The sequence below is a fragment of the Thermobia domestica genome, chromosome 2, assembly GCF_964235325.1.
Source record: "Thermobia domestica chromosome 2, izTheDome1.hap1.1, whole genome shotgun sequence".
Taxonomy (NCBI): domain Eukaryota; kingdom Metazoa; phylum Arthropoda; class Insecta; order Zygentoma; family Lepismatidae; genus Thermobia; species Thermobia domestica.
The window spans coordinates 246157789-246175861 of NC_137455.1; the positions used below are offsets into that span (position 1 = coordinate 246157789).

An 18073-nucleotide genomic window follows, 5' to 3' on the forward strand; every position below is an offset into this window, starting at 1 on the left:
ACTGCATTGGACTGTAACTTCAAGATAGAAAATGTATCTGCTATGTCAATCGTACACGCTCAGAGCAAAGGTTAGATCATGATTAACGTCCTAAAGATTGACTCTTTTGATTAACCAGGTATTTTAGTTTCCATTGTTTCTTGCCTTTGTGAATGATGCACTTGGGGCGGACATTTCATTCTTACCAATCTGATATATTTGTTCAGCCATATTTACTCTCCCAGTACACATATACAAGTAATAATTTTGCGCAAGGCAATTTAAAACTAAGACAGTTCATATTAATTTCGCACTAGTTACGACATTTACAGTAACGCATTCAGATAGCATGTAATAGAATGTTCATACTATGTAATAGTATGTAAAGAATTCCTCAGTTAACAAAATTCCTTTTCCTAATAACTCAACAAAAAATAATCTATTAGAGTACCGATTTTGGCAAGTTATCAAGTTATAACTATTCTAAGGATAGCAACAAAAAGATCCAAATTAATTCATTTGTTCCCGAGTTATTGACAAAAGAAAATTTGTCAACTGTCAAATACTTACTTTTCCATGTGTATAACATTACCAGAATATGTCATCACTTATTCGTTTACATTTGAATATATTTATGTTTCTCTTCAAACTTTACTGTGGTGTTTATTTACGTTCCTCAAATCTTTATTCTGTTGTAACTTTATTACTAAAGGGTATTAACAATTAGAGGTTTGGAAATGTTATTTCCTTCAAGGAGACTTCTAAATGTGCTTTCAGACTTTTTAGATATCATGTTATAGTTGGGAAGTATTTCTTCGTAACACTAGTACCGTAACATGCAATTATAATACTGTGTTAGTTAAATGTGTATTCCATTTAGTATTGTGATTTTTTCTTTCTTCAGGTTATCAGCGAGAATTAAAATATCGTCACGATGATGGATCATACTCAGCATTTGGTAACGATGACGAACAAGGGTCTATGTGGTTAACAGCATTTGTTGTTAAATCTTTTGCAAAAGCAAGAGATTTTATATTCATTGACGAGGAAGACTTAAAGAAAAGCATGCGCTGGATAACGAAAATGCAGCTTGAAAATGGTTGCTTCCCATTCCAAGGTCAAATATTTCATAAGGATATGAGAGTAAGTATATACTGTATATTAGTCCAAGAGCTAGCGCCAAGCGCCAGAGTGTTTTTCTGAAAGCCTACCACCTACACAATCAAAATATGGAAGTCTTACTAAAAATCAGTGGTGGGGGCATGAAATATGGTCTCTGTCACAATTCACAGCACAGTCTTTAAATGAGGATAACTTTCTAATCAATGAAGCTAGAAACTTCGTTCTTGTGCCAAATTAATGGTAATGGATGTGCTAAGTATTACAAGTCATTTATGTTTACATTTTATATTGCTGCCATTTTTAAATATGGCGCATAATTTGCTTAGAATTTAATTTCTTTTGCTCCACTGTATTCCTTTCATGGCAAATATCTATGAAACCGATAGAGATAGGGTAAAACAGCTCCAGATAAACGAGACGGAGCAGAATTTGACCTTTCCAATGGTACCAATATCATTATTGTATCTTAAAAAGTGACTGAGATATTCAGTTTTACGTTGGTCATAGTGTAGTTTTCGACCTTCAATAATATACAAGGGAAACCGCTGTATTTGGTTCAATTTCAGAAATAATTGTAAATACTAAATTATGATAATTCATAGAAATGAGTTATTCGAGAAACATCTACACCTTTTGAGCTCCTTCGTGGCTAAGCGGTTAGCATACGCGCCTTTGATGCTGGAGACCCTGGTTTGATTCCCGGCGGGAGCTAATGTGGTTCGGATTCCACGTTAATCAATAGGTCCCCGTCTAGCCTTGCTTCTGAACGGGACATCAAACTCAACTTATCTACACATTTTAAATCTATGAGTTAATAGTTGATGAATAATGCTACTACTACTTATAATAATAATAATAATAATAATCAGTGTTTCTTCCAGACATGTTTTTGGGGGGCACTGCAACAGCCCGGAGTCTGAGAGTCCCCACCGCACGAGTATGGATGCGCACGAGACAAGATTTGTGGCCGTCTCGTCTCGAAAATGTGCTGTAAAAGCGATGTCTCGACTCGAAAAATGTATATTTTACTATTGGAAGAGCCGTGTCTCGACTCGAATTTTGTGAGGAAAATCCTGTCTCGACTCGACTCGTGCGCATCCCTACGCACGAGACCAAAATAATACGTCTATAATATGATAATAAATAAAATAGTACCAGCAGTACCCCTCCGGAATGCTACTTTGCCCCCCCGCAACATCTTTTCTGAGTGAACGACTGATAATAATAATAATACATCATTTAATAATGTAATAATTATATGAATTTAAATATGTAACTTACACTTTAATATTAGTAATAAATGCTCTCGATAATAATTGAATTCGTTGGAGATGAAGAAGAATAACAGTCTTCTATTTGTTTCAGTTATCGCTTTCAACACTATCGTCCAGGGAGCGAATTACCAGGGGGATGAGGGGGAATTTCCCCCTATATTTCATTTTGTTCCCCCCAAAGAAGTCAGCTGAAGTATCATTGATGCTCACTTCCCCCCCCTCAAGCTATGCTCAGTGTAACTCCAAATTTCACTGATTTTTGTCATTTCTCGTAAGTTTAATCTTCTAGCTGTATTTTGAAATGAACTATGTAAACTATTCAGTTTTAGTCATTTCTACTTACCACCTATTTACCCACTATTTTCAACGTTGTTTAGTTGAACTATATTATTATGACTACGGTTGTTAGTTGCAACTCTACCTTCGTACCCTTCAGTTCGTCATCGCTCGTGAATTTGAATGTACTAATTACTTATAACAAAGCCACATATGGATTTATAAATGTTCTTAGCGGTTGGCCAAGAAGAAGTAAACAAATAGCTTCTTCCACCATACTTGGCGAAGTTCGGACATGTCATAATCATCCTCTACATCTGTATCGATTATCATATTGTTTTAAGTTTTGTTATAACATGTTATTCATTTTCCAGTGTATTCTTTGTTAGCACATGGTCTTCATTCCCTAGTGGTTTGTGTGTATGCAACTCAAAAGTTGCATTTAATTTGTGATAATTAGCATAGTAATCACTGCCTTTTACAGTTTACGGAAATGAACTTTTGAAACTGTAAAAGTTACTCATAATCTGAGATATAGGTATTCTCTTGTAACTATATGTTAACGTACACGTTGGGGATACGCTCCTAGTAAGCAGACATATTAGTGAAGGTGTTTTTTAGGTGAATAAGCGCATAATTAAAGATTACTTTCAGCATTTGTTAATACGACTGGTTCTCCGTGTCATTGTCCGTGTCTGTATAAGCATTTCAGTGGAGCGGGTTTTTTTTTATTTTTTTTTTAAGTTAACCCTTCATTTTTCCATCTTTCTTTTCGCTGCACAGTTTGGTGTCCACGCTAATAATATTGTCTGGAAAACTGCAATGTAATGTTTTGCTTTATTTGAATAACGTAGCCCATAGTGAATCAACTCATCTGTAACCTAACAGTAAAGTAACAGTAAAGAAACAGTGAATACGCATCGCTACAGACAACAAATTATTAATTTGAATCATGCGTTGATCGAAAAACGACCGGAATGGGCCCGAAGACATGGCAAGGTTATAATGCAATATGACAACGCGCTGTCTCATACCGCTAAACTGGTGCAGAACACATTAAAAACACTTAATTGGGAAATATTACTGCACCCGTCGTACTCTCCAAACCTCACGCCGTCGGACTATCACCTTTTCGCCTCGATGGGACACTCACTTGCAGAGCAGCGCTTCGCTAATTTTGAAAACGTCGAAAAATGGCTCGTCGAATGGTTTCCAGTGAATGCGTGGAATCCGGGTAATGCTAGAGCTAAATCATCACCTAGTTCTTCCGCAATATTAGTAACGTGAATTAACTGTCTAGTATCATTGGAGGCTAATCCTGTATCCATCCACACTTTGTAATTCTGGAAGCGCCTTTGATTATAAACCAGCAAAACAAATACATCCGTGTCATTAGCTCGAACGACGATATTGCTATTTTGGTTCTGGGTTATGTATTGTTGTGCCAAACTATGCATGTATCTGCTTCTTCATGGTTGCATTTCAGTTCAGGAACCTGTTTGCAATTCATAACATTATTTTGCTTGCCGTACTGATAGTATGTGCTTTCGGTGCTTACATACAATACTCGTACTTTTTCACCATGAATGCACTTCAAATGAAGGCAATGAGAGGTATCTTAAATTAACTGCTTCTCAAGGACTAATGTGACTTCTTTGTTGTCTTCTTCTGGTCCTATCACTACTGTGTCACCACAGAACACTGTTCCATATCGTTGGTCATGTTCAGGATCCTTTATGGTTGGCGTCTTGTGAACATCACAAATTAGATTAACCATGTATGGTAAATTGTTTCTAGTACTTTACTTGTAAGTTCACCGTAACTGTTTGGAAATTTCAATGAATGACAAACATTGCATCATATATGACAGCATGCACTTGATGGTGATTTTCGTTGATTGATTTTCTGATATTTCTCTATTTCATGCATTAGTTTGGTCTTGTCAGTTTTGTTAATATAACCTCCTATTTGACCCAAAGATAGGGGAACTGGGGTAAGTGTATACTCAATTACTTTTCCAGTGTCTCTTTTCTCGACTGCTGCAAGATAAACGGACCTCCCAAAGAGATCTCGCGAGCATTTCACGGTTTCCAACGTTAAATTGTATTTGTTTTTGGGCAAAAATGTTTGTACAGTTTTTAACTATGTTTCTTTAGGATTTAGATTTCTGGGCTTTCGGCATCTAAGGCCATTTAGTCCTTCACGATTTGAGGGATGATGTCCCTCAGCGAGCACATAATCCGGGGAAAGGGAAGGAAAAAAGGATTGGGGGAGGAAGTAAGCGGCCTGGGACCTATAAGTTAGGTACCACCCCGCATTTGCCTGATGTGAATGAGGAAAACCTCATTCAGGGTGGCTGGCCTGAAAAAGCTTTTTACACTTTTTCGACCGAGTGACCCCACCGGAAATTGAACCCGGGACCGCTCCCACCGAAGGCGAGAGTGTTAGCGACTACGCTACGCGAAGGCACAACTTGTTATCGGCTTCTCGACACTTTTAGTATCCTTAGCATATATATTTTTAAACGTTTCACCTTTTTCATAACCTTGTATCAGCTGATCTCTCATGTCATCCGCAATAGCTTCGCCAGTGGATAAGTTTAAAAGAGGAGTATTCGGTTCGATGCTGTAGAAAGAATTAAAAGTTTAACCATAGCGTTCATGATTTCTGTAACATCATTGTTATCTCTGTTGATTCTAGAAATATGAAGTTCCGCCTTCATGTCTTCTGCATGTGCTCCAATCCATTTAGTTCCAATAAATGAGTTACAATTTTGCTCTTGATGAACCTTGATTTCATCCATCTTGCTTTGGCAGAATCTGAATTAGCGAATGCTATGATACCACCAAACCTTGACGCAGAGTCCTTATTCACGGTTTGTTCTAGCGCCATTTCTACTGGAACACGAGAAAAAGAACATGTAGCGGATAGTCCTCCGCTACATGGATAGTTTGATGGATAGTCCTCCTTCAGAGTTTTTCTCACGCCTGGGCATATCTCTTACATATCAAGAAGCTTCAGAAGGTATACTTTCATCCAACGAGCGTAATTTGGCCTATTACACGTAAAGAAAATGGGGCACATTTTTTCTATGGCTTGCATATACATGTCAACATTACGGGTTCTGTATGATCTATAGAAAAATTTGTAACTTTCCGCGAAATCTATGTACTTTGAAATAATTGTGCAGTTTTACCACGCAAATCTTTTCTTGTCTTGTCTGTGAAAGATTTGTATTCATCATACAATTGTGTTACATTGTGATCACCCAAAATTGTTTTTAAGGTATCCTCTGTCAAAATTTGGTTACAAATTATTACTTGTTCTTTTACCTCTTCTAAATTCAGAAGCATGCTTTCATCGCTTGTTTGTAAGAACTTGCTGAAGTGACTTTGTTGTAAGGCTAGTGATAGTAATATTGAAGGCGTTTTCATCGGTTGTAATGCTTTCCCTTCATGAACCTTTGGAGTGAGCCAGAGGCCAGAACTCAACTTTCAATCAAAATATATTCTATTCCAGATCTATCAAGGAAATAGCCGAAAACACCAAAGAACGCTAATTTTATATGAAACAAACCAAAGCAAATGAAGATATCGAAACGAGGACTATCCTGTTTTGTATTAAAAGAGTTAGTTTTGCTATCGCTAGATCATAGTGAACAAGCACACATTATTGCCTGCATTCAGAAGCAAGTTGCTGCAATATTTTTAGTGTTTCAAAAACAAAATCTATCCTGGTAGGTGGTAAACTAACGTTTTCCATGTATTCAATTTTTTGAACTGGTAACAAATCCACGGTTGATTTTGAGTTCCAACCCATCCTTATTGGTGTGTTTTTACACTACTCAGCGAAAATCATCCAAACAAAATCTCTTTTCAAACTTTCTTCCCAATCACTGCTAATAGGACACTTTACCGTAGAAGGGCAAAGAGTGTTTACAAGTTTGGGTTTCTTGGTTCTAAGACTCTAGATTCGTGTTGAAATGTTCTTCACTTGCAACGTATGAGAATCTCTTCTGTTCCTGCAATAACTTCTTTATTCTGAAAACAAATGATACCAAAAGTATCATGTAATGTACCTTCACCTGAAATAGTTTCCAAATTCACATCATAATCGTCCTAAGCCAAACCAACGGCTCGAGTGGCAGTTTTTCTTCTCATTCTTCCCAGATCCTTGTGGTAACAAAAATGCTTATAATTATTATAAACCCCAACATCCTCAATTTCTAAGACCGTTTACACAGTTTTAGTGATAATTTTCCTTAAAGAAAAAACAAACACTATTCAGTATTTACAATTATTTCTGATATGGAACCAAATACAGCGGTTTCCTTTGAATATTATTAAAGGTCGAAAACTACACTATGACCAACGTAAAACTGAATATCTCAGTCACTTTTTAAGGTACAATAATGATATTGGTATCATTGGAAAGGTCAAATTCTGCTCCGTCTCGTTTATTTCGAGCTGTTTTACCCTATCTCTATCGGTTTCATAGATATTTGCCATGAAAGGAATAAAGTGAAGCAAAAGAAATTAAATTCTAAGCAAATTATGCGCCATATTTAAAAATGACAGCAATATAAAATGTAAACATAAATGACTTGTAATACTTAGCACATCCATTACCATTAATTTGGCACAAGAACGAAGTTTCTAACTTCATTGATTAGAAAGTTACCCTCATTTAAAGACTGTGCTGTAAATTGTGAGAGTGACCATATTGATGACGTCATATTTCATGCCCCCACCACTGATTTTTAAGACTTCCATATTTTGATTGTATAGGTAGTAGGCTTTCAGAAAATCACAATGCCGCTTTTAGGTATCAAGGTTAAATAAAACCTCAATTAGCTCTTGGAGTATTTTTAATTCAGGGATGCAAATAAGCACCAAAACTTTACTAGCCCAAGAAAAAAGCTACTAGCCCGCATTACGTAACATAAATCATATACTTACCTTCTGTGTCTTAATAGTGATATTAAAAAAAAAAACTCGCCCGCACCGATGAACCACTCGCCCCGAGCGAGTGGGCGAGTGGTTATTTGCATCCCTGATTTAATTCATATCAATATTTTCCTGAACCGAATAATATATTTCTCGTAGACATGGAATTTCGAAATACAGCACCTACTTGGTATATTTGTAATTATAAACTTTATATGTCAGTTTACTACAGAAAGTGTCATCATTATGTTCTTTGTTCTAACATTCAGTTGCCTATTTAGGACTTCCAATATAATTTTCGCGGCATGCGATCTTGTGTTAAATGTTATTCACTCTTCACATCGTTCGCGTTTGCTTTATTTTAAAGGGTAATAATTACACTATATGAAAATCACCTAGTTGTTCTTTAGTTTCATGTACTTTTAACAAAACGAAACAATGACTTTCATACATTTTGTTTTTCTCTTCCTTTTGTCTCCTATGTTCTTAATAAGCTAAATAGGAATATTGTCTACGCCGGTTACATTTCTATTCCTTATGACTAAGTGCTTTTTTTCAATCTAACTGCTATTATCGCAAACATTTTATCGAATCCATTCTCTTTTTTCTTTTTTCGTTTTTTCAATCCTCAACTTCTAGATTGCATGGACTCTTCGTACTACCATATACTATAAAAAATCGCTTCAATCTTACTTAAAAATAAATCTTTTACTTCACAAGTTATATTTCCATTCTATTACAGTATTTGTCCTTCTCTTTTTGTCATGTTTTTGTTAACTTCCAGGTAGATTTGCTCATATTTCACTGCTATTCTTAATTAATCTACTTGATTACATTTACTTCTATAACATGGTATCCTACCCTTGCCAGGGTTCATTCCTAGCTTTTGTGCAGCTTCTTGCACATCGCTACTCCTTCCCAGATATTTCTTTAATTATGCCTTTCTGCTCGCCGACCCTTTTCTTCAACACTACTTCGGAAATGCACAACTTCTTAACTTCTTAACTCTTTTCTCGATACCTATGGTTTCTAGTACAGCTTATTGTACCCTAAACTTGAGATTCTTCATTGCTTATTTGATTTTGTAGATACCTTTACTGAATACTTTTTTGGAAATTCTCAATATACTAATTTATCGTAATCTCATATTACAGTTTTTTTTTTTAATTTACGGAACATATTAAGAATATCACTGACAAAATCCTTTTATCATAAAAGTACATGACATTCGCATGTAGCCCTATACCGTCTAATCGTCACCATAATTATTGTAATATATGTAATTAAGGAAATTAGCACACAAACTGCTATTTATGTAGTATTTTTACGGCCTCAAGCACGAAGTTGTGGGCATTTATGCAAGCGCACAATATTGTTTCGCGAAAAGTGACCAAACTTATAGTTGTTTTCCAACATTAGCAAATGTGTAGGTCTAGCGACGTAACTAATTATGATCTTCTTAACAGGCGTAGTACTGCGTATGTTCTCAGTTTAAGCGGCTGTTTACCCCCTCCATCCTCCACGTTGGCCGATAAAAAGATACGCATGTCCTATTTTTGATTGATTTATTCACTCCAGGAGTTTCAGGCAAATCTGCATTGTGCGTTGCTATTTGTAACCTTGCTGAAAGGTGTCATATTGCCCTATGTTCGCACTTTAGGGGGATGTTTACCACCTTCATCCCCAACGTTGACCGATTCAAGAAGTGATGAGTGCAAGAATCTTGGTCTTACAGTTTTTGCAAGAGTCTTGCATGCAAGACCAAGACCAAGACCAAGACCAGGAATCCCAATGCAAGACCAAGACCAAGAACAAGACTCTTGCGCAAGAGTCTTGCACAAGTACCGGCTTAGTGGTAGAGGGTACACCTTGGGTGCTGGGATCCCTGGTTCGATCCCACCTTGCAACATGTGAGATTTTTTGGTGGATAGAGACCGTGTGCGTAGGTTTTCTCGGTTTTTTTCTGTTTCCTCCTACTTTCTTCATTCCACCATTTCATTCATTTTTCATCATTACCATCTCTCTTATCCTCGGTGCTTAATCGTGGCACGTAAAGCTAGGTATTACATCAGTTCAAAACATATTAATGGTGTTCTTCTAAAACTAAAGAGAAATGTAGTATTGAACATCGGTAATTCCATACACCATAGGTGCCGACTACATGGATATGGCCTTGGCTCCAAGGATCAAGCATCCGTTAGAAATTTTTAATGTGTGCTCAAAAATTAATATCGACATAACATTTTCATGACATTGACAAAAACTTATGTATGTGATCGCAAGTTTGATTTCTTGGGCAGGTGCTTATACGTTGAATAATTGTTTATCAATATAACTTTTAGCCTCCTCAGGTATATGGCACACTAGGATTAAGCGATATAACATTATACAACAATAAATAATCCATATTCACAAGTGAGAGTATTTTGTACAGTTATTTCAAATAACTTGGAGTTTGGTGTTGTGTTTTTGTATTTCTAATATAGGTCAAAAGTATTTGTGTAAGTTGAGTTTACACAAAAGACATGGACAGTTGAGTCGTTTTTAGTTTTTACTCAAGTTATAATAAAATATTAAGAGGTTTGATTATAATCGTTAGTATTTTAATTTCTCTCTTTTTTTTGGTCAAGTGGGGGCGCGGTGGCTCAGTGGTACAGTTCGCATCAAGCCGCCGTCGAGACAACAAGGGTACTCTGGTGCTTACACAGTGTACTATAGCCTATAGTATAGTGGACCATATCTACGTTAGGTGTATTTCATTGCTTTCATTTCTATATCGAAGCAATTCTACTGAATTAGGAGTTATACTCCGTACTCTAAATTATTGCCATTTCGGCATAGTGTCGGTGTATCAGTGCAACAGTGAATATGGAATATAAAAACGATCTTCAATTTAAACTGGAATTTGACAAGAAGTTCCGTGCAGTTCGACCAGTTTCCCTGGAAATCTACCATTGGATGAACTCCACTTTCCCAGGTATTTTTGATCATATCAGTGCCATGCAGTTAAATAGTGAAATTTTTTGTATTTTTCTAAAATTCAAAACGCAACACGAATACGATGACTTTGCAGCTCAGGCCCCTAGTGAGGTCCCATTCACTCATTCAAATAAGGAAGTGAGTTTAGTTCGAATCATTTTCGCCGCAGATCCGACTGAGTTCCCTATCGAGGGCACCGAATAACTTATTGAGTGAGGCCCTTAGTGCATATGGTTCAGTGATAAAAATAGAAGATCAGGAATGGGCCCCTCCTTATCCACCTGGTATTAAAACTGGAACTCGCCATGTATATATTAAACTGACATCTCATGTGCCATCCCGACTTCTAGTCCATTGTTATAAAGTAGGAGTATCATACAGTGGACAACCGATTACATGTTTCTACTGCCAGAGCTCTACGCACACAGTAGCGAACTGTGTACTGAAACGGGGGGCTCAACCCCGGGGGAGAGCGAGTGTAATCCCCACCACTTCCTCGTCAATTCCTCGCATGACGGAACTCGGAAAAGTGACTCCTATGACATCCTACAAATTAGCCCCACCTGTCATTTCTACGAAATCTGGTGACCAAGACGATAATCTTGAGCATCGACCCTAGGTACCAGACCCAAAGGAGTTCCCTGCACTTACAATAAAGTCTATTGAGAAAGCGAAGGACGATACCCAACTTCCCAGTAAACGAGTGCCTTTATCGACTACATCGGAGGCCTCCGGCATACGAGTAGAGCAGCATATCACTTCACACACCATGGAGGTTGAACCCAACCCATCACCAGTTAGAGGATAGGGAGGTCCCGCAAGAGACACAGGAAGAGCATCTTGAACCCCTTGAAAGCGATTTTCTCCAGCATGAGACACAGGGGATTAAATTTAGCGATGTTATTTCTAAATAAAAAAGACGCAAATTATCCCGGAAGGAAGAACTGAATTCTCACTTGGAAGGCAGCCAAGTCTCTCTGTCTTGGAAACGAGATCCGCGTACTCGCCCAAAACAGGTGTTCGACACAGATACATAAGGTATTGGTCTTCAAAGTCAATGGATACGAACTAACCCCAAGTAGTGTGGTGTGTGCCTCCTTTTTGTTTTGTATTTGTACTTTCTCTACGTCACGTGTGTACAACACAAGTGCCCTCCGATTCAAATAATGCAAGTGTGCAGAGTGGAACAGCGCTACCTATCACTTCTCCTACAAACAGGAAATCCTTGAGTGTTAGTTGTGTTTAAATCTACCGTCGACGTACGTGTTTTGTTTTAACTGCAGCACTTAACCTATTCATTAACATCTATCATGGATTTTGTAAGTTATTTTTTGCTTCCGTTCTTAGTTTTAGGACTCTTAGTTTCAGTAGAACAAACTTACGTAGATCTCGACATTGCACAGAAGTGTTACACTACGAAATTTTCCTCTATATGACTGTGATAAACTCTTTATCCTTTCTCACGATAAATTTAAATCGCGCAAGTAGTGACGATAAAAAAGCATATTTAAAACAATTTCTCACATGCCATAAACCGGATGTAGTTTGTGTGCAAGAACTTATACACGATTCATTTCACAATATGCTGGACTATGATGTATTTGCTAATTTAGGACCCACCACTGGAGTAGGGATGTTTATCAGAAAAGGATTGGGTCACACCAATCTTACTCTCTCCCCTGACGGACGTATTATTCATTGTGTCATACAGGGGCACCTGGTCGTCGGACTATATTCTCCTTCTGGCTATACAGCTAAGAAGGAAGGGGCTGAATTTTATGGCCAAAGTATGCCACAATTCCTGCCTCCTCATATTTCTCGTATAGTAATCATGGCTGATTGGAATACCACTGAAACCAGCGCAGATTCAATTCCGCCCCCCCCCCTTGTCCCGCATTTTAAAAATTTTTGCGTGCTTATCACTTAAGGGATGCAGTCATTATGTCCAATTCACCGAGGATCTATACCCATTGTACTTCACATTCGAAAAGTAGGATTGACAAAATATATGTCACTCATGACTTGTTTCACGCTATTATTGACGTACAGACTATTATACCATCTTTCACCGATCATGCAGCGATCAAGCTCCACATAAAAACAGATCAACCCATGCCAGCCCTTAGCAGACGAGGATACTGGAAGTTAAATACATCCTTACTTCCACACGACGGTTATCGGGAGGAACTGGCACAACAATATTCCTATTGGGAACGGATGCAACAATATTTTCCAGATCTCGCCTCTTGGTGGACGACATTTCTTAAACCTAAGATCCCTCGGTTCTTTCAAGGCAAAGGACGCGAAACACGACACGATCGGCAGTTGATGTTGGAATTCCTCTATCAGGCATTGCGTCTGGCATGGTGTGCTGCCCCTTCACTACAGAATAAACGCACCGTGCAACAGCTCAAACTACGACTACAAAATCTCCAGGCTCCCACACTCATGCCTTCTTTTATTAATGAGACCACATATTATAGGCTTGCCCAGGAAACTGTCACTATTTACGACGTTGCACGTCTATTGCACCGGCGGAAACAGGCTACAATAGTAGCTTCCCGTATCCAGAATGGTGATATCACTAGTGATTCGATTCAGATCCTAAACGTTTTCCGAGAGTATTACTATAAATTTGTACAACCCCTACCTTCTGACACCAATGTTACAACTCAGTTTTTGTCGCTTATTCCCAAACTGATTACGGGGGAAGAGGGTCGTGATCTCATGCGCCCCATAACTTCTCAGGAAATATGGATGGCCCTCCAGGCAACGAAAGGAAAGGGCGCGCCAGGATATGAAGGTCTGCCGTATGCGTTCTATAAACAATACTGTACCTTTCTTTCAGATACCCTAGTCAAGTTGTTTAATACATATTTAAAGGGAGGCCCCATCCGCGGTAACGTCGGAATCACAATATTCATCCCGAAATCCGCCACTTCCCAGACTGTACAGGAGTACAGACCCATCACTTTACTGCCTACCGATTTGAAACTGTTCACCAAAATTCTGACGGCACGTTTGAAACCCATATTACAAAAGTATATTAGTCCATATCAGGCAGCCACCCACCCCAAATATAACATCTATTATGTGTTACGTCGTTACGGGATTTTATAACGTACGTGCAAACTCGGCGCATTAAAGGGGGGATCGTTGGCATAGATTTTTCTTCCACATATGACTGCGTTGATCACGGATTTCCTCTTCAAACTTTAGACACCTGGGGATTTCCTCCTGCATTTCAACAAGTCATAAGACAACTCTACCAATCGGCCCAATGTCGAGTACAGATCAATGGTCATCTTTCCGAACCATTTCCTCTGCAACGCGGATTAAGCATCTCGACGAGCCTCTTTGTGATAATTCTAGATACCTATCTCCGGGCTGTGGCTCAGATTACCTCTCCCGGTATACCGGAATACCATCAATTACACATCTTCGGATTTGAGGATGACGTCACCTTAATTGGAACTAAGCCCGAAGATATGCTCACCGCCATCAGCATAACTACCGAGTTCACCCAGTGCTCCCATTTGGCATACAATAAACACAAGACCAAACTCCTGTCATTTCACGGATTCTCCCTACCCTCCTTAACTGATTCACGCTCTCACATTCCCATGGTTGATGCTTTAACGATACTCGGCATTACTTTTCATAGCGATGCACGCAAACAAATGGATGCTGCCTGGCGTCCTATCGTTCATCAGATTAAGCAGATGCTATACTTACAACGGCTCCGCGGTCTGCATATAATACATAAGATTCAATATCTTAACCAGTATGTTGCTGCTAAACTTTGGTACTACGCGCGCACTTTTCCCCTCCCTTCTGTTTACGCTCGCCAAATTGAATCTGTCTTTATGTGGTTTCTTTGGCGGGGCTAATTCTTCCGCCTCCGGCACAACACTATTTATCTTCCTCGCAGCGAAGGGGGCCTTGGACTCCTAAACATTCGTGTTAAAAGTCAAGTATTATATATGCTAGATGTGTATCAAGACGTTGAGTTGCATTTCAGTATTACCCAAAAACCAAACATAATACGGTCCTCTGGTTAGTTGGTACCACATTGTTATATGTTCATCGTTTCATGCCGTGGAATGATGAATGCTTATATTTTGACTTTTTACAACGGGAACGCCGCAAATATTTTTCAGTCGATCTAGAAAGACAGTCTTTCAGAGGCTTTTTGCAAGTAGCTCTGTCCCACCTGTCGGGAAGGATCGGGAGGCAATGAGTCGTGCTTGTGAACATTTTCCTTATTGTGATGCATAACCATCATCATCGTACAGGCGAGTAGGTTCGCTCAGAACCACATCTTGGAAATTCTTACCACTGGTCGGTCTTATATTACACCTATATTGTATACATGTAATTTTTCTATGTAATATTAGTGACAGTATAATAAATATTCAGTGGTAGAGCGTTGACCTACGGTGCTTGGGGTCCCTGGTTCGATTCCAGCTCGCGCCGTGTAAACTTTGTGGCTGACAAACACTGTGCTCGTGGGTTTTCTCGGGGTTGTCCCGTTTCCTCCCACTTTCTTCATTCCACCATTTCACTCATCTCTCATCATCACTTTTTCCTTTAGCCTAACCGGCATAACCGTGGGACGTAAAACTTAAAGATTTCATTTTCTTTTTTGGCCAATATTGCCGTGGCCAATAAACAAAAATAGTCTCTTCGTATTGACGTAGCAATTTTCTCTTTTAATACCTTCCATCAACTACAGTCTCCTTTGCCCCCTCCCTCTCTTTCCTTCCACCATATTCCCCAGCATCCCCTCATAATAAAGTTCCTCCTCAGCCAATGTCCCAACCAGTTCCTTTTCCTCCTCCTAATTACATCTAAAATTTTTCTTTTCTCCGCTACTGCTACTATTTCTAACACCTTCTCATCGGCCAACTTGTTTACACTTGTTGCATTTGCTCATCACTAATTTCAAGCAAATCCTAATTGTGCGTTGATAGTTATGGGATTGCTAAAAGGTGTCATCTTGTTTTATGTTCGCACCTTATGGAGTGTTTACCACCTTCATCCCCCAGGTTTGCCGCTATAAAAGAATACATGGTCCTATTTTTGATTCCTTTATTCACTGCAGGAGTTTCAAGCAAATCCGCATTGTGTGTTGATAGTTATGGCCTTGCTAAAAGATGCCATATTGCCCTATGTTCTCACTGTATGGGGGTGTTTACTCCAGAGTTGGCGTGGGTCAATGAAAACTTGATCCAGACCCACTGACCCACAACCCACCGTGATCCACTCTAACCCACAACTCACCATGACTAACCACCCACCATGAACCACTCTCATCCACTGTGACCTACTCTGACTCATCAAAATCCATCGTCATCAACTCTGAACACGATCCACGGCCTCTTCTATGCTGACTAAAGAGTTTACACTTGTAATAAAACAAGACTGTGAAATTGTCACTAATCGGAGTTTGAATTTCTAGTCAATCGCTCAAGCACCACTCTGTTACAATAACGGTGGATCTGACCTTTACGATATTGTGAAGATATGTGTATTTAAACACATGACAAAATATCTTCTTTTGATCTATGGGACATTTTATTAAAAAAATCATTATAGTGAAAAGGATAACCATTCATTTAAAGTTAAATAACCTTTCAATTTTTTTTTCTAAGTTCATTTGCCTTTCCCACTAGGAAGTCTCATTGCTGTCTGTCATTTCTTTCTTACATTTGTAATTTCTCAATTAATAAAAACAAGATTGCTTCCCTGTCCGCATTCCTACCATCACATTACCTTGGTTAATCTACGAGCACGCACTTTTTCATGTAGACGGAAAACATAATGAATAACCTAGGATATGAACCTGGAAGGGACGCTAAACAAAAACGATTGAGAGACTTTTGAAAGGGACAGTCGAAATGAAATGAAATCTTTGAGTTTTACGTCCCACGTTTATGCCGGTTAGGCTAAAGGAGACGGTGATGAAGAGTAATGAATGAAATGGTGGAATGAATATAGTGGGAGGAAACGGGAGAACCCCGAGAAACCCACGCACACGGTGTTTGTCCACCACAAAGTTCACTTGGCGGGGGCTGGGATCGAACCCGGGACCCCAAGCACCAGAGGTGAACGCTCTACCACTGAGCCACCGCGGCCCCCCGGGACAGTCGAGATGGAGTGAGAGACGAGTTAAGATGTAGACCGCGAACCTCATTTTGAAACTTACGACTAGTTTAGCCTTGCTCTGTCCTAACGTTACTTAGCTGTTAACGACAATGAATTGTTTTCTGAAAAGAAAATTCGACTCTGACTAAACTTGCGGTCTTCGTAAAGTTGGTTTTCCTGTCCGGGTTTCGCTAACTCTTAACCTTCGATTACTTGGACAACCAGCCAGCCAGATAGGGAGATGGACGGACGTCAGCCCACGGAAGGAATCGTCAAGTAGGCAACATCCAAATCTACAAGTAAGTGCAAGTAGGTTAACCTGTCATAAATGTTGCTCCCTTCTCACCCCTTTCATCCCCTTTTACATCACAGTCTGTTTCTTTTGCATATGTTTGATTTTATTTAAATGCAACCCAGGTCGGATCCCGTACCTTGTGTTCTATCAAGTTCAATGTGCACAAAATCCTGGGCGCAACTTGTCGGTTCTGACATCCCCAATTACGTTGTTTATAAGTGCATTATCTGAGCTCTCAGACCGACAAGGGGCGACTGCACAGTATCATTGGACACCACAGCAACTCGCTGCGCGCCGCTTTCAACTGCCCAGCAGAATTGGCGCGGGTCAATGAAAACTTGACTCACGACCCACTGACCCACCACCCACCGTGACCCACTCTGACCCACGACCCACCATGACCCACCACCCACGGTGACCCACTGTGACCCACCACCTACCGTGACCCACTCTAACCCACTCTGACCCATCACCCACCATCAACCACTGTGACCTATTCTGACTAACCAAAATCCATCGTCATCAACTGTGAACACGATCCACGCCCTCTTCTGTACTGACTAAAGAGTTTACACTTGAAATAAAACAAGACTGTGAAATTTCACTAATCGGAGTTTGAATTTCTAGTCAATCGCTCAAGCACCACTCTGTTACAATAACGGTGGATCTGATCTTTATGATATAAAATGATAAAGTGTTTGTCAGTGAGGAAATTGAAACAGCTCGAAGTAGAGGGAAATTAGTGTGTGCCTAAAATATATATGTACTAAGGGAGTATTCTTGCAAGTGTTAATTTCTGAAGGCATTCCAAAAGAAAATTCTATTCGCATGAAAATACACCTGTACAATAGGGAAAAGGTTATGGTTTCTCAGTTGAAAGTATTTTTTTCACAAAAAGACTTGAAAAATCAGTTTTACATAGTTTATAAAGGTGCTCGGGTACCCCATGTGAGAGCATCTCCATAAAGTATGCTCATAATTGTAATTTGTGCAATCACTAAAACACCACGTTAAATTTAAGTTACAAATATGAATAATTACAATTATTATGAATA

General features: G+C 39.1%; 1 protein-coding gene across 2 annotated transcripts in view; it reads left to right on the forward strand.

Moving 5' to 3' along the window:
• The window catches only part of LOC145678425 (alpha-1-inhibitor 3-like), a 2648409-nt gene that overhangs the window by 2156922 nt on the left and 473414 nt on the right, over positions 1-18073 (forward strand). For both annotated transcript variants that reach the window (XM_081748543.1, XM_081748544.1), the window contains exon 20: positions 884-1122. In XM_081748543.1, coding sequence (XP_081604669.1) covers positions 884-1122 — 239 coding nt within the window. The remainder of the gene's footprint in view (positions 1-883; positions 1123-18073) is intronic.